This window comes from Rosa rugosa, chromosome 6 (assembly GCF_958449725.1).
Source record: "Rosa rugosa chromosome 6, drRosRugo1.1, whole genome shotgun sequence".
NCBI classification, from domain to species: Eukaryota; Viridiplantae; Streptophyta; class Magnoliopsida; order Rosales; family Rosaceae; genus Rosa; species Rosa rugosa.
In genome coordinates, this window is record NC_084825.1 from 4,608,068 (window position 1) to 4,626,119 (window position 18,052).

Sequence of the window (18,052 nt, forward strand, 5' to 3'; positions counted from 1 at the left end):
TCAATTAATTAATAATCTCTAGAGTAATGTTCTGCTTTTGTCGATTTTATATGTAGCTTGGAATTATCAAACTCCACTCTAGTTCAATGTCTCTTTTTTTTTGTTTGGGTTTCTCAAAGGGTAAAATAGTATTTAACAAAAATTCAAAAAATAGAGGTGTGTAGCTAGTAATTAGCTATGTGCTAATAAAAATTACTCCATAGAAAAAGGGTCGTTTGCAAAAAAGATTGTCAATTTCATTCTCTAAAGTTTTTTTTTTTTTAACGTAAAAAAAAGTCTAGGTATTGTTTTTAGAATTTGGATGTCAATTAATGAAGTACGCAAGTGAGAAACACCCCCAAATAAAGTATGAGTTCACACTTGACCAAAAGGTTGCCGAGTATTTTGGCTCATTTACGTCACAGATCCCGTTATTTTTATTCGGTTGATTTGGTAAACGCATCATTTTGAGAGAGATGCAATGAATTGTAATGCGGCTAAAGTCCAACTTCCAAGAATATTGTAAATGGTCTTGCTACGGACGTATTTATGTAAAACTGAAAGCCATCTAATATCATGTAATACTGGATCTCATAGTATTAGTATTTTTTTTTTTGGTCGTACTCATAGTTTTAGTATATATGGGAAAATACATGCGAACACAACCCGTACAAAGCTAATAAATAATTATCAGCAGCCATATCCTCTCATAGCTAGCCAACACAAATAACAGGGACAGCAAACTTCGGAATGGAATCAAGGTCAGAAGACTGAAGCCACTGTGGAACAGAAGTGGGAAAGGCCAGGGGATGGAAGATTAATATTGCACCTGCTGCGCGAGGTCAAAAGACTGTGCTTGCCACTGCTATGCGAAGACCAAACAGAGAGAACATTTACAATAATAAACTTTAAAATGGCTTAAATTAAATCAATGAATTCTTACATAGTAATATCAAATTAAGAAGATGAACTAACCATCATGCATGGTATGTATTTATGTGATATATGTACTATGGTTAAATTTTCCAAAAGAGAAGTGCATCTTCAAACGAGAACACTTAAGAATCAAAAAAGATGTGGCATGTTGGTTAACCAATATTGTCAAGGTCACGAGTTCAAATCTCATAATGGAATAGTTAGGTTAGAAAGAAAAAAAAAACGCAATACATGCACATGTTTTATTACTTCAACAAATGATAAATATATATATATATATATATATATATATATAATTTTTAATAAGTAAAAGAAGAACTAACTAGACGAATGAGCATTTCCGACATCCAGTGTTCAAGTTATCAAATAAGGTTACATTAGACACCAAACGAAGCAAACTTTGTGTCCACGTATAGCTTTGATGTGGCAACAACTAACATATAATTAGTAAAATACGGAGTGTATAATACAAAAAAAAAATGTACATATCTTATACAGACATTTCATCAAATAGTTTGTTAAAAAATTCTGCAAAATAATTAATTAATTAATATATATTTTTATAATTTTAAAATATTAATCTATATTATTTTGTTCAATAATATGTATAAAATACAGGAAAAAACATAAAAATTATGTATAGTACATGTATAATATTTTTAGCTTCAAAAATACGAAAAATTTAACAGTCCCTTTCAAATATACAGAATATTTTTAGGGTCCTTGACCCAAAGCACCAAAATAACAAAAAGTTATCCCACTTACCCCAGCAACAGATTTTTGTTCCCACACACACAATTTAACACAAAATGACCATTTTACCCTCAACTCAATTAAATAACTACAACCACTGCCACTCAATATCAATCTCTCTCTGGTCCCGATCTCTCTCTCTCCTTCATTCCCCACTTCCTACTGACCTCTGGCTCCGACGCACGAGCCAGGCCGTTTCCGGCTCCGGCGCTCGACCCACGCAGCCTACCTCTCTCTTCCAGACTCCGGTGTCGAGGACCAACCCGCCGGTGCTGCGCATCTCCGGCGTCGATCCACTCCCCGATCTTCACCTTGGCGCGACGTTGAGTTCTTGCCCAGATTCCGGCGTTCGATCCACTCCGCCGTCTCCTTGGCCTCACCGAGCGTTCGATCCATTCCACTGTGCATCACCGACGTTCGATCCACTCTGCAGTTGCTCCGGTGTCGTATCCTCCAGTGCTAAATGCAGGACGGTGGCAGAGGAGAAAGGAGAAAGATGATTTGGCCAATTTCGCAGCTCCGGTGCCCAAATCAGGTTCTGGAGTGGAGGAGGAAGGCCTCTGGGATGCTGACCCGTCGTGGCAGAAGTTGCCGCACCGGAGGATTAGAGGTCACTAGTTCCTGGGTGCCCAGATTAGTTTATGGGTGCACAAATCAGTTTCTGGTTTATTTGTTTTTTTTTTTTTTGTAAAATAGAAAGAAAGAACAAGAAAAAAAAAGGTTTTATTAGGGGCTAATAGACGTCTATTGGGGGCCAATAGACGTCTATTGGGGGGCAATAGATGTTTTGAATTGATGTAATCTCCTCGTTTTTTTTCTTTAATCAAAGTTTTATTTGTGTAGTTTTAGGAAGATTAATTACCATTTCAGTAATCTAAACGTCTATTGGGGGGCAATAGACGTCTACTGGGGGGCAATACATGGCTGATAGTCGTCTATTGGGGGGCAATACATGGCTGATAGTCGTCTATTGGGGGGCAATAGACGTCTATTGGGGGGCAATAGACGTCTATTGCCCCTCTATTAGGGGGCAATAGATGTCTATTGGGGGCAAAAAAACTTTCCGGTGAGATTTTCAGCAAATTCCGGTGGGCGGCAGCCGGTGACCAGAATCCGGCGGCCGTTGACCGGATTCCGGCCAAAGTTGGCCGGAGTCCGGCGACCGGTGACCGGATTCCGGCGGCCGATGACCGGATTCCGGCGGCCGGTGATGGGCTCCGGCGAAGTCTCCTATGGTTTCTCTCTCTTCCATTTTCTCTATCTCTCTCTCTAAGTAACAAAGGGGTGAGGGGTAAAATGGTATTAAAAAAAAATTAAAAACAAAAAAAAAATCTTAATGGGGTATTAGGGAAGACTCCCTTAGAGTGTATTGGGTAAGAGAGAATTAAAAAAACTTAATGGGGTAAGTGGGAAAAAAATCCCTAGAAATGGGGTAAATGGACAAAACCCCATATTTTTAAGTAAGACATTAGTACATATTTCATTCGCGTGTTATATGGCAAACCACTAACAGAGGCAATTAAACAACAAAATTTGATTCAAGTAAACAAGGTTCTTCATTCTCAAAGAAAAAAAGTAAACAAGGTTCTTACAACCCTTTTTTTTTTTTTTTTTTTTTTTTTTGGAGAATAAGGTTCTTACTACTTACTATATTAAAAAATGTTCTCACTTACATAATTGAATTCTAGAAATGAGAATTGCAGATGTACATCATATACTGTAGAACTTTCATGCATCAAGTTCACATTAGTTTTCATGATGCTAAACTTTTTACCTTTAGAGACACCGCTCCATATTGGATCTACCGCAAAGCAGGCCTGAATATCAGGCATTTTAGGATAGTTTGAGGCCAGAAGAACCTATTTTAAATCATAAAATTAAAACTTCAGCTCAAGAAAATGCACATGAGAACAGGTTTCACTTTCAAATACTTTTTCTCAGATTTATAAAGATGGTGGAACGCATTTTACTAATACAAAAATCGAGGACATTTCTTCCGAATTTGAGAATCCAAAATGGTGATGATTGAGGTTTTAATTTCGAATACCTTCTTGTTAGATTTATAATAACAACTAAAGCTTCATCTTCTCATTCTTATCCGTTTGATCTTTATTTAAAATACAAACCTGTTGACCGACGAGGCCAAGACGGGCGACTTTGATACTTTCAAGGGTGGACAGGCAAGTTAAGACACCATACTTTCCCTTGGGATCCAGGTCAACTCTCCCTTTCCCGGTGAGAACTAATGCACGGCCAGAGTTGTTGAGCACAACCAACGTACAGAGGACCCGTTTCTAATTCTCTAACCTGTTTTACACAAAAGCCAACCAGTCAGAAAATATTAAAACTCAATTTTGCACACACTTGAAAACTCCGACGTATAGCTAACTGCAGCTAGAGAGAGAGAGAGAGAGAGAGAGTCGGACATTGACAGCAGCGAGGTTAGAGATGCCGCCACGGTTATGGGAGTGGCTTAGTAGCTGCGTTTCTTGTTCTTCATGCGGGAGCGAAAAATCCATCTCTCACTAGACTCTTGTCCTGGCTATTGCTTTGTGTGTGTTCGTGTGCTTTTGTTCGGCTCGTATATAAAGCTCTCATCTCTCATCTCTCATCATTGGTACCATAATTTGCAGGTTGACTAGGGTCCTTCCCACGTTTTCGTGGAAAAATGATCGGGCTTGACGCGCTGGGACAAGTTGCAAGCTAGACTAGTGACACGTGGTGCATGTTCCTTAATGATACGCGTCTACAACTCGTCACTCACTTACCTAGAGTTGACGTCGCGTTAAATTGCAGGAGAAAGTTCGCGTTTTCGCTTAGAAGGGGGGTATTATTGAATTGAAATAGAGGGTTGGTATAAAGCTCCTTAATTCAGTGCCAGAGGGGAAGGATAACCTTCGGACAGTAGACAACGATTAGGCCATGCCCAAATCCTTCCTCCTGCAAATGCTCAATTCCTGATTCCTAGCTAGCTGGGAAAAAGAAGAGGTTATAGTTGAGAGGATGTCATGATCGCGCCGTAATCTACACTATTCGTAGTTTCGTACCATCTAAATTCGCTCCCAACCTAGGGATTGCAATACAATTACTCATCACATAACTAAACACATTGTAAATAAGAATACTATTGAAGTTTGGCCAAGATGACTTATGAGACAAGGATTCGTCTGTTTGTAACACTTCCGGTCAAGTGGTGGGGAGGATAAGGAAAACGGTTAGGATTAGAATAAGTTAGCTAGGGATTTAATGATTGCATCAACTAAACATTAACGAATGAAAAATGAAAAATATGAATAGCTAAAGAGCCTCAACTGTCCGTCAGCCAATTAATCATGGAGTGATCACATCCAAAATCTCTCGCTATAGACCATGAGAGGGGGTGTATACGAAAACATTTCTTTAAATTATTTAGAGTTTCCAGCAGCCGTAATACAAGACTCCGACTTGTTTTGGGGAATTACTTTTGTCCACAAACATGAATTTATTAAAATTCAATTCGATCAAACATGAATATGGTGTGTAGAAATTTATTACAAACATTAACGTTTTTAATTAAACATGTACTTGATGCAATTTTCAATTTCTTCTCAACTTCTTGAACAATCATTTCTAAGAGAATCTGGACTTGAGAATGTAAGTCAAAAGGGAACGATCCATGTAAAGACATAGAAGCACCATCAGAACCGTGTATTCAATGATTAGATAGGGGAGTAAGTCTTCAACACTGTAAGCAATAATGAAAGCCGAGCAGAATGCCACCATCATCGTTATAATAGAACAGAAGAGTAATCCAAGTCCCACTCTCAACTTTGAAGGTAAGGATTCAAGAAAATCTCTTTCAGCATAACGTGAAGTAAGGATAGACAAGAAGGTTAGTATTGCAGCCAAGGCAAACAAAAAGGCCATTGCATCTGATATGATAAAAATCCGATAAACCACTTTTTGGAAGTTGTGATCCGAAGTTCCTTTATTTCCTCCAAGAGTGACAGCGATCCCTGCAGCAAATAAAGCACCAGCAATAAGAGTTGATACAACTGTACACGATTGCGCTGTCCCATTCATCCACTTTCGTCCTTCTTTCAGCAGTAATTTATGCTGAATAGTGAATAACTCCTGAGGCGTTTTGTCTTCTTCAGATTCTGTCGCATTTCCTTGTTGAGATGCACTGCGTTGTTGATCAGCTGAAGTGGCTTCATGATGTGAATCGCCACCCGGTGGAGCCAACCTGCTCACTTCTGCGGCGCTTCCTTCTTGAAATGTTTGGGGGAGACCATTTCTCACCTCTGTAACTGCCGCCTGTACAGTGTTCTTCACTTTCTGCATGCCAAGGGTTGCTTTGATCAAGTAATTAACTAACTAGAACAAGTAAAACCAAGGGACATAGAAGGTCATGATATTAAGGAAACTAATGAACAAAAATGTTTATGTACTCTAAACGCTACACCTATCAAAGTAATTAGTTTCTCTTGTAATGTGCAAGATATACGAGAAGGAAAGGCTAGGTACCTCGAACCATAATAGTTCCCGCTGCATTTGAAAAGCTGCTCCAGGTAGTTTGTCCAATTGACTGGTCGGAGCTAATCTTGCAGCTAGGTGAAGTAATGTATCACCATTTTTGCTATCTCTGAAGTCCCCTATCACATCCTTGAAAAAACCAAACTCTTGTAGTAAATTGAAGATAGTCTCATCACGATGCGAAACTGCTGCATGTATTATGGTCCAATTTCTGTCATTTGTTTCCCATATCAAACTAGGACAAATCTCAATAAGCTTAACTACAAACTCAGAATTTTCTGATTTCACTGCATCGAATAACACATGTGAAGGGCATCTTATTAGCTGTCTGAATTCACTAGTGAATATTGAATTTTTTTCTAGTATGCGCAAGACGGCTTCAAGTAATTTAAGGGCTGTACTTCCTGCGGGAGTTCCCACGGTAAATGCTGAAGGCTTTTGAGCTAACAAATGCAAGACTGTCTTTCCATCACTATCACATTTAAGAGCAAAATCATGATGATTTTTATTTTCTAGCAATGTCGAGGCGAAACCTGCATACAATTCACAGGTCGAGAAAAATGTAAAATGAATTGAATATACATTCATACAGTTAATACTTTCCCTTTTTTTTTTTGCATTTTTACATTTCTAAAAAATTTGGTACGTGAGGAGTGAAATTCACATTTCTTATTTTACGATCAACACTCTATTTTTTTTTTTTTCAAAAATGGTTTGGAATCCAGCCTAGCTAGGAGACTCAGCCTCATGCAATACTAAAAATAATTGCATTTGCTTCAAAAATTTACGACGGAAAATTTTCCGTGACAAAAAGTTAGTTTTCACAATGGTACATACTATTGCCGTTGTATAATTAAAACCAATTGCAACAGCGTGGCCATGCCGTCGCATGAAATCTAAAAAAAACAAAAAAACAAAACAAAAGAAATAGACTTATCTAGATTGAGAGGTCTCTCTCTCTCTCTCTATCTCTCTCTCTCTCTGTAATACCCAGAAATTCGTTATTAATTTCTTGAAATTTCCTGAAATTAATAAAGTGTTCGTTAATACGATTTCATGGTTCGAGGGTGGAGCGAAAGTGTTTCGGATGAATAATTACACGAAACGTTTTATTTTCGAGGGTTCAAAGGGTTGAGTTTTTATTTGTTGAGTTTCTTCCGAAACTTCCTTCATGAAATTCGTAGAGCATGTTGATACGAGTTCGTGGACATGCGGCACGCAAAAATCAGAGATCGTATGAAAAAGTTATGGTCAGCGGAAGTTTTTACAATTTTGAGAAATTCCTATAAATAGAAAAAATTCCGGAAATTATTTTCAGAATTTGTAAACTCGTAAACCGTTTTCTCTCTCTCATCGCCTACGCGACCCAATACAGTTTTTCGTCAATATCTCCACCGTCCGACGGTAGATGTGGGCGTTAACGGTGCCTTTAGAAAGCTCTTTTCCCCCTCTTCAAGTCTGTGGTGGTTGGTGGCTCAATTTGAGCCGTAGAATGTGCAGCAAGGCGGAGAAGGCATTGGCTGCGCTATTTCAGGTTCACCATCGTAACTCACATTTCCGGCCCCTCCATCGGCAATTCTTGGGGGCTTTTGAAGCTTGTGAGACGTACATCAATTTCTCCAAGTGGCTTAAAGCAATGTGATGTGTGGAGCCAAATTGAAGAGATGATATTTTAGGGTTCCAATCGACTCTTTTACTTTCGAGGTAAATTCCAGCTTCTATAGTTAAAATTGCACTTTATGATAGTTGAAGAAGTTGTTGCGTTTGTTGTAGGGCTGCCGGCCACTTGGTTTGGTAATTACCAAACCGACCAAATACCAACCGATGTTTTAAGTTTGGTAAACCGACTTTTTGGTAACCGAGATCGATAAAACCGAAATCGAAAATTACCGAAAAAGTTGGTTTGGTTTTGGTAAATACCGAATCTACCGATTATCTAAATATTAACTTCATATACTATGCTTTTCAATACACATACATGTATATTAAGAAATAAACATAAATTTTTTCATAATAGTATGAACATTACTACATATACTACATTAATAGTACATGTATTTTAAGTAACCTAGTCAAAGATGGTTAAATAACCTAGTTTTATTGAAAATGACTCAAACTTGATGTCATATATACAAAAGAAAGCTATAATTAGGAGATGAGTACAAAGTTTACGACTATAAAATTGAAGAACCTAGTTTTGTTCGTTCTAATTTTAATTACAAAGAATTAGTTGTTCTAAAGTTCATAATACCGAAAACCGAAATACCGAATTTGGTAGTTATAATTAAAAACCGAAAATTTTGGTTGGTAATTGGTAGCTCAATTTTGAAACCGAAAGCTTTGGTTTTGAAGTTGGTAATACCTATAACCGATTCGAATCGACCGAGTGACAGCCCTAGTTTGTTGAGATGAACATTTTAGCATAGGTTTCATAATGCAATTCATTTTGGTTTATTCGGTTTGCGATCCGTGAGGATCCGACCGGTGGATAGTCGTATAATTTTGTGAAATTGATCCTAGAAGTGTTCCGAAGACCTTGGGATGTGTTGGAGGATGTTTTATCTCGATTGGCAAGATCTTCGGTTTTTGATTCAAATGCTCGGTTCAAACCGTAACCGCCTTCATTTTAATCCTGTACTAAGTTGAGACCTTATTTTACTTAGGTGATTGACAGAGAGTGTTCTGTACTTTATCTCAGTTGTGAGAGAAAACGCAGCGGAATTTAGAGGTGAGTAAATCTCACGAAGTTCATTTATGAATAGAGTTATTTTATTATTAAGAGTTATATGATAAATTGTGAAATTGTTTTTGAAAATAAATATTTGTTTTAAATTAGAGGAAATATCAGAAATGGTCACTCAACTATGACTCATTCGACACTTTGGTCACTCAACTTTTAAATATATCACTTTAGTCACTCAACTCATACACCGTCTTTCACTTTAGTCATTGACGTCAACTTTAACTTTGAATACTCGTAAGTAAAATCATATATCAGGGATATTTTAGTCAGATCAATAACAAAATTGAATTATTCTTTTTAGGACTAAATACTGTTTAGTCCTTGAGCTTTTGACCAGAAAACACTTCAGTCCCTAACCTTCTAATTTCACACGTTTAGTCCCTGTACTTCAAAATTTCAGACCAATAGGTCCTTATCGTCTAAAAGTCGCGGCGAAATGTCTATTATGCCCTCAGTTCTTTTTTTTTTTTTAATAAATTTATTCCTTTCTCTTTTTTTTATTTTATTCTTTTTTCTTTTTTTTATTTATTCTTTTTTTTCAAACAAAAAGAAAGAAAGGGAAAAAAAACATAAAAAATAAACAGAAAGAAAGAAAGGGAAAAAAAATTCATTTTCCACAAAAAATTAATTAATTAATTAATTAAAAAAAAAACTGAGGGCATAATAGATATTTCACCGTAACTTTTAGACGGCAATGACCTATTGGTATGAAATTTTGAAGTACAAGGACTAAACGTGTGAAATTAGAAGGTCAGGGACGAAATTAGAAGGTCAGGGACTGAAGTGTTTTATGGTCAAAAGCTCAAGGACTAAACAGTATTTAGTCCTTCTTTTTATTTTTTTCTGCTCCAACTTAACACCCACACACTCTCTCTCTCTCTCTCTCTCTCTCTCACACACACACACACACACACATATCAGCTCATAGAGTAATGATCAGTTGGAAAGAAACCCATATATGAATTGCCTGTGTTTTGCAAAATTCACAGTGAATCAATCAATCTTGGGTTTTCCAAAGCTTGAAATATGGTTCATGAGTGAGTTAAAAAATGAAGTTTTATTATAAAAAATGATTTTCACGGATTTTATATTTGTGAACTATAGTTGATATTCGTAGCATTTCTGAGCAGATGACTACTTGTGTGTGTGTGTGTTTATGTGTGTGTTTATGTGAGATATATATATATATTGGTGTAGTTGTGTAGTGAGGTAGAATTAGTATGTTTTGTGATATTGATCATGGTATTGTTGGAATTTTATGTTCTAAGTAAATAAATGAGTTTTGGATGTTAATAATTATTTTTTTGACTTGCCATATATGAGAGTTATATGTGTCAATTTCTGCTGGGTATTAATCTGTGAAAACAATATTATGAAATTGATTTCTATATTATTTTTGGGATTTGATTTGAGTTATGAAAACAATATTTTGTGATAGTCATTTATATTGTTTTGATTTGGTTTTAATTGTAAAACTTGTTATTGTAAAGAGTACAATTTCGCTACGATGTTCATTGATGGTTTTGTGACCTAATTTTCACAGGAAACCAATATACTTGAGAATGTTGATTTATATTGTTTTGAAAGAGTACTTTGACTTATTGTGTAACATTTTTTGGTCTTGTGTGACCTCTTTAAATGTTTTGGTCTTCGTACTGAGAGCATCTTTTATAGAGTTGTGGTGTAACATTTTTTGGGTCTTGTGTCACATCTTTAAGTGTTTTGGTCTTCGAACTGAGAGAATCTTTTATAGAAATTGGTGTAACATTTTTGATTCAAGTGAGACCTCTTTAAATGTTTTGTTTTGAGGGCTGAAAGGCCTGAGGCCCTGGAGGTTACAGTGATAACCTCAGTGCAAGTAAATCAGGAACCACGCGTTTGGCCGGTGAATGGTCATGATCAGTTAGAGTTATAGTCTGTTTGACAATGTACTATCATGGGGGTAACTTTGTGTTATTATGACTCATGAGCAGTGGCGGATGCAGGAATTTATGTTCGTGGGGGCGAAAAAAAAAACCTTGAAGAACCACAAAACAAAATTTCAATGAATGAAAGAAAGCTACAATTAATAAATTTTCTAGCAAATAAAAAGATAAATTTTTGATAATGCATTTCGCAAGGAGGAGATCACATGTTCCAACTTTACCTGTTTCTATTTTGTCAACTACCAAAAAGATGTCAATCTGTCCTATTACTGAAGCATGACTCCATTAAATCCTTTTAAACAAATAAACAAGAAAAATACAGAATAAGGATTCTATTGCGACCTGTGGTTACCTCCTCATCTTCTACACAAACCCAGCCATTCATCCATTGTCCAAAGAATCTATCAACTGAAAACCACACACACACATATTATATATATATATATATATATATATATATCCTATCCAGAGCGGAGCTCCGCTTTGAAAATTAAAGTGTGAAGTTCGAGTTCTCGGTCACTTTTCGGTCGCATATCCACATCTCGACTGTTCAGTTTTTAGGTACTAGTGTACAGATCGTCTCTGCAAATTTTCAGCCAAAATGATGATCGTTAAGGCATTGATAAGTGCCTTAAAGCTAGTACGGTTCAGGTTGACAGATTCAGTCCGTCCATTGGTTTAAACGAGTTAGATGCCTTAATGATCATCAATTTGGCTGAAAATTTGCAGAGATGATCTATACCGTAGTACCTAAAAACTGAACGGTCGAGATGTGGATATGCGACCGAAAACTCGAACTTCACACGTTAATTTCAAAGCGGAACTCCACTCTGGATTGGATCTGTATGTATATATATATATATATATATATATATATCTTCATGACAAACAACCATTACCATAATTGAGTTATCGAGAATTAAATACATTTGAACAAAGACATTTAGAGAATTTAAGGGTTCTGTGCTTGATTTATCCCATGATAAAGCACCAGTGCTTGTGAATCAATTAGCGGGTTTTGTTTTTAGATTGAAAATCATCAATATATGGTTTTGTTTGGTTTTGGTTTAAGGAAATCTGTGCCAGTCCAATTAATTTGCATTAGGATCAAATGGATTTGGATTTGGTTTTGGAATGAAACCACGACCTGGTCAAAGTTGAGACTTGGAGGAGTCGGCCTGGACGAAGGTGATGGCGTCACTGGCGTGGGTCTGGGGGAAGAAGAAGCCCAAGTTAGCAAAAACAAACATTTCACTAGGGGCCAAACAGTAAACCAGTATTAAAATGAAGCCCAAGTTAGCAAAAACAAAAATTTCACTGGGGGCCACTGCCCCCACTGGTCCCAACGTGCGTCCGCCAATGCTCATGAGTCGTGTTTTTAAAAGAGAGTTTCGAGTGCATTCTTTCTTTTTTTGTCCAAGAGGGACATGGGTTTCATATTTAATTGTGAGTTGTTTTCCTCTGTTAAGTTTTGAAAGGAATCAAGGTGTGAGTTATTTTCTTTGAGTTGAAAGGGTGATTTCTTGGCTTTAGCGTGAGCTGTCTGGTTGTGCTATTCGATTTCTTAAGTTTATTTGAATTCATTGGTTTTAATGTAATCTCATGAACTAAAATATATGCAGGGATTACTATCATTTCTATCGATTGATTTTAATGTATTCTCCTGAACTAAATTATGCAGGGATTACTATGATTTTGGATTGTGTGCTTTTTAATGATCAACTAAACTAATTTTCTATGCAGAGATTATTGGTTTAATTTGTGAGTGCATTTGTGGTTGAGACTTGTAGTGAGTTGAGAAATGTTTTATCATGTCATTGTGGTAATGAATACTTCCCATTGAGAGGAAGGAAGAGTGATTTCTTGGATTTGTGATAGTGTCTACAATTGATTTGTTTTGCCACGGTGGTGACTGACTTGTGTTTTCCTTAAAAAAAAGAATTTTGATTTTGGAAATAATCATTGTGTTGATTTTTTTTCTTGAGTCGAAAAGTTGATTTTGTGGTTATTTGATCGAGTTTACTCACACGAGATTGCAAAAGCTTATCGGGTCTGTTGTTTCAACCCCGTGTATTATTCCATAGTGCAGGAATTATTGTGCAGGTCAGAGTAACGAGTAACCATCGTCGAAGTTGAGGTTTTGTTGCTATCGTAGCTTGGATGTAAAAGTGTACTGTTGGTTTTAGTCTTCCTCTATGTGGTGAGTGTGATGGGTGCGTTTATGGTTCAGTTTAATTTGTAAACCCTCCGTAATGTAATATGTAACTCAAAAAAAATGAGTCGGCATTGACATTTGCGAGCTTGGTTTGTTTTGTTGCTTAGTTTAAATGAAAAAATTCCTAAGTGTTTTTCTTGGGCTTATTAAGTTATCGCGTTTCGGATTCAAAATTCTATATTCGAAATCACACAAACACACATTCTCTTTCTCTCTCTCTCTGTTAGGCCACTATCTCCCTCTCTCTCCTCCTCTCCCACTCCGCGCTGCACCTCGAGTTCCTGCTGATCCCATACCTTGACAGATTCCTGATCTTCTTCGATGTCGGGCTCGTCTTCATCGAGTTCTGCTATGGCGTACGATTGCGTAAGTGCTAGAGTTAAGGCTATAAGGGCTTGATGATGGCCATGGAATTCGATTTGCAGTTGCAGACAAAGGAGTGTGTGTAAATCGGGTACAAGGAGATCGATAAGTTGTCGTGGAAGAAAGGCAGTGGGACACATCCTGATTACGAGTGTCTCTGATTAGAGCTCAGGAAGATGACTCTGTCCAATGGCCATGTCGTGTTGCTGTTTCGAGCGCGGTGTTGATGCCCTGTCGCCAAGCTTGAAGGTCAGGTTCCCAAACGAGGCCGCCGAAAGAAGAAGTGAGTTTTCGGGTTTTCACCTAAAATGCAATTGCTTGGTTTTTTTTTTTTTTTTTTTTGTCCCGGGAGTTTGTTTGTTTGTGATGATTGGTGCAATTAGTAAATTTTATTGTGTACATGCATTCATTGATGGGATTCGGCTCCTCTAAAGTGAGGAGAGTGTGAATTTACTTCAATTTCATAAAATCTGGACTCTCTATCTCATCTAAAGGTTCTAACAATTGACACATCACTCTTCCATCAATTTTTAGTTTTTCATCTAAACCACAGTTAACTTGCGCCGTTAACTTTAGAAAAAAAATATTAGGGATTTGGCGTGGTGTTGCTGCGTTGGTTTCTCTGTGCTTCCCTGGCAACTCATCCATGGTTGAAGAAAAGGGCAAAAAAAAAAAAAAAAACAGAGCTGTTATTGATTTACCATATTGTTCATTCTTTCAATTGCATTTGCCCTTCGGTTTTTTCCGACTCTAGAATTATTCAAGAACATGTTCAGTGATTCATATTGCCAAAGTCATGAATTTAAGAAGAAGAAAAATACTTGTGTAACAACAAAGGTTGATTATTATTAGCTAGCATTCAAGATTGAAACTTGGGAAAGCATTGAGAATTTCTATCAGAAGATAAGAGGAAGTGCACTTAACTTGTATTAGTCATGGAATTACGAACTCATTCTTGGTTGATTTGAGGTTTTTCCAGCGTGCGTGGTATTGCTTCTTGATGAATCTTCCAATTAACACAAATGCAAGAGTTAGCTCCAAGGTTATGTTTCCAATTCACTTTGCATATTCGTTGCTGTTATGCAATGCAAGTCAGTTTTTTTTCCTTCTCTGCAACCATGAATGAGTTGCCATGGAAGCACAGAGAGAGCAAACGCAGCAACTCCACCAAATCCCTAATTTTTTTTTTCTAGAGTTAATGGCAAGGTTAACCAAAGTTTAGACGAAAAATCAAAAATTGATGGAAGAGTGATGTGTCAATTGTTAGGACCTTTAATTTAGATTAGATAGAGAGTCCAGATTTTATGAAATTGAAGTAAATTCACACCCTCCTCACTTTAGAGGAGCCGGATCCCATTGATGGATCGATCTAGGCAATATTATCAGTTTTCAGTAGAGGATTTGTTTAGTACTGGGTTAGTGTTATAAAAATGAAATCTTTTGTGCACTTGCAGTATGCTATTTTCAGGATGCGAGTTGTACAATTGATATCAAACTAATGAGACAATTGGCTAGTAGGGAATGATAAGCGAAGTGAGAACATTGTGGTCGACAGGTGTCGGAGCTTGGAGATGGTGCGCCCTTCCACTGATTCTCAGTCCCCACATGGGAACCACACGAAAACAAGATTTCCACAGGTGTCGGAAATCTAATTGATACTGATGCAGGGTTTCATAAACCCGGCCAGATCTTTAAGCAAGGTCAAGAAGATGAGAAAGGCTTAAGGAAGATGAAGAAAAAGAACAACAGATAAGAAGAACACGAAGAATAGAAGAAGAACAGATGAAGAAGACCAGAAAGAAAAAAATGAAGAAGAGAAAGTAGCAAGAGACAGATTTAATAAATCGTACTTTTGTTTTTTCTGTTTAATGTTGTTAGTTCGCTTATAAATATAAAACCCACCATAATTTATCACAAATAATCTTGTATCAGCTCGGGTGAAACATCAGCTTGCATTTGCGTGGCCAAGGGTTTGAGCCTTGCCAAATGCACTGATGAATGTAGGATTTTTCTGAATAAACTCTTGTTTCGTTCGGTTCGGCTAGAACCAGACTTTTGTTTTTTTAGAAATGAAACCAGACCGAACTCAATCCCTTGGTTTGATTCTAACGAGCTAAATATCCGGTTCAGCATCAATTTTGATTTAACTTGGCTCAATTTCTGATTTTCAGCCAGTTTCAGCTCAGATGATAAAAAAAGGACAAATTTCAGTTTACCCCCTTGAGGTTTGGGGTCGACATCATGTTAGTCCCTATCCTCTCAATTTAATCAGTATACCCCCCAAACTGTTCAATTCTCCTCAACCGTGTCCAATTTCCTACATTCCGTCTAAATCGAACGTTAACCATGACCATAGGGCCCACTTTAAGGGCTAAAATCGTCATTTCAAAATAAAAATTAAAAAAAAAAAATTCATCTTCTTCTTCCTCCTCCTCCTCCTCCTCCGATCCTCCTCCCCAAAACCAAACGACACTTCATCACAACTCACCACCATCACCATGCTCGCTAGTCTCCGACAAATCCTGTCCGGCCTCCGCGTCGTCCGGTGACGCCTGAAACCAGCTCACGCGCCGATCTCGCCGATCTCATCACTACCCAGAAATGCTTTGGGCACCCTTTGTTCTGCCATGGCCGCCGCCTTGCCACCAGACCCGGACTGCCCCTCACCACCAAATATGCCGCCTCGCCACCAAACCCGGACCGCCCCTCACCACCAAAGCTTTCTGGGTGTCCAAATCCCAATCACAAAAACTACTTCGTCACTCAAATTCATCACCAACATAACACCAACCAATCAATTCTTCATTACTGTATGAGCTTCGGCTATAAATTTGGTACCTGAATAGCCTTGTGATGGTGAGCCAAGACGGCACAGTCCCGATGAAGCAAACAGCACCCTTCCAAAATTCGAAGCGCAAGCGAAACCTCAGAGTCAGTCGAAGGAGTGGTGATTTTCAGAGGATCCACACCGTAAAATGTGATCCAAATTTCTCACCATCTCATCCTCCGCCTCTTTAAGCGAGTGTTGAAACAAAACCGGCACCATTGAAACCAAGAAATTAAATCCCAACAATCAGAAATCACAGAATTATAAGAATGTGAAATTCAAAGTGTGAAAATTGCGACCTTGAAGCTCCTGAATCAATTGGGTCTGGGAGAAGAGTTTGATGGTGGAGTGGATAAGGTCGAAGGCGAGCTTCTTGTAGACGACCGCGACATCACTGTGGTCCAAGATCACTGATGTTGTGTTCGCGCCGGCTGGTAGTTCTCGGTCGACGCCGTAGTCTGCAGCTCTGTCACAGCGTTTTTGGGGAATCGGCGGCAGCGACGAGGGTGTAAGGTATTGCTGCTGCTTCAGCCACCCAGTGGAGGTCGTGGGAAGGTTTTTGGGGAGCAGCGAGAATGGACAGAGATAGAGAGAAGGAGGGAGAGGAAGAAGACGAATATTTTGTCGTGGTTTTTTTTTTTTTTGATAATTTTTACTTTGAAATGACGATTTTAGCCCTTAAAATGGGCCGTATGGTCGTAGTTAACGTTCGATTTAGACGGAATGTGGGAAATTGGACACGGTTGAGGAGAATTGAACAGTTTGGGGGGTATACTGATTAAATTGAGAGGACAGGGACAAACATGATATCGACCCCAAACCTCAGGGGGGTAAATTGAAATTAGTCCATAAAAAAAATTGTAAAATCTAAAAATGATGGCATTGAAGGAAGAAAGTGCAGAAAATTAATATTGTTCAGCAAAACTCTTTTGAAAAAAGAAAAAAAAAAAAAGTAGGATAAGAGAAAAAAAGCCACACAAAAGATATTTGCCCCTTTTTTAAGAGGAAAATTTTTGTTCTTTGGTTCCTTCTTTGATATTAAGAGGAAAAAGCTGTGCATTTTCGTAGTATAAGCGTGTGAGAGAGAAGTTTGAACTTACCAAAGAGTCCAGATTCTATTGAAGCAAAAAATACGGGAATCAGGTCTTCTGGTGAATAACGTTTTTGACGTTCTCCTTGATATAGATACTTCGCCATCTCCTCGCGTCCAAACCAAGCAGCCAAACAGAGCGGCAACATTTCTCGGTTTCCCCGTGTAGTTAGCAGGGTTGATTCTATTGACAGCATAAGTTTAGCGATTTCTAAAGATCCAGCAGAAGCAGCTATACAAAAAGCGTTATTGCCTTTGTCATCTGTCTTTCTCAAATCATCGATATCTATCGTTGGCTCGGCCATTAACATCCTCACGAAGTCAAGTTGTTGCGCTCCAGTTGCAATGTGAAGTGCATTATACCCTCCTCGCATGATTATAGCATATTTAATCAGCGAATTCTCTCGTATCAATTCTTCAGCCTGTTTCCAATTACCCGTCACTGCAGCTTTATACATATTTACCCGTTGTCGGTCACTGGGTTCTGTTGTACGCAATACGAAACAAATGATTACCAGAGAATGCTAATATAGTTTGGTACCTTAACGATTATCCATTTGGCATAAAATTTGCAGAGATGATCTAATCATGGAGCTTTAAGAAGTGAACGGTTGAAAAAATGCAGATATATGGTCGCAAAGTAGGTCCCAGAAAGGATCTTTTTTTTTTTTTTGAAAAACGGTTTGGAACCCAGCCTAACTGGGAG

At 37.9% G+C, this 18,052-nt stretch overlaps 1 protein-coding gene and 1 long non-coding RNA gene across 3 annotated transcripts; both read right to left on the minus strand.

Moving 5' to 3' along the window:
* Positions 1-553: 553 nt before the first annotated feature.
* On the minus strand, positions 554-4,246 carry LOC133717302 (uncharacterized). 2 transcript variants are annotated; one of them, XR_009849521.1, is made up of 4 exons: positions 4,095-4,246; positions 3,795-3,975; positions 3,443-3,527; positions 554-841 (listed from the first exon to the last, which is right to left on the minus strand). It is a non-coding gene; the product is annotated as an uncharacterized LOC133717302 (long non-coding RNA). The 2 variants fall into 2 exon arrangements; XR_009849522.1 differs by lacking the exon at positions 554-841 and adding an exon at positions 1,652-2,289.
* Positions 4,247-5,141: 895 nt separating this feature from the next.
* Positions 5,142-18,052, minus strand: LOC133713498 (uncharacterized). The gene is made up of 3 exons (XM_062139543.1): positions 17,357-18,052; positions 6,175-6,716; positions 5,142-5,985 (listed from the first exon to the last, which is right to left on the minus strand). The coding sequence occupies exons 1-3, from the start codon at positions 17,802-17,804 to the stop codon at positions 5,278-5,280; spliced, it is 1,698 nt and encodes a 565-aa protein (XP_061995527.1). The 5' UTR covers positions 17,805-18,052; the 3' UTR covers positions 5,142-5,277.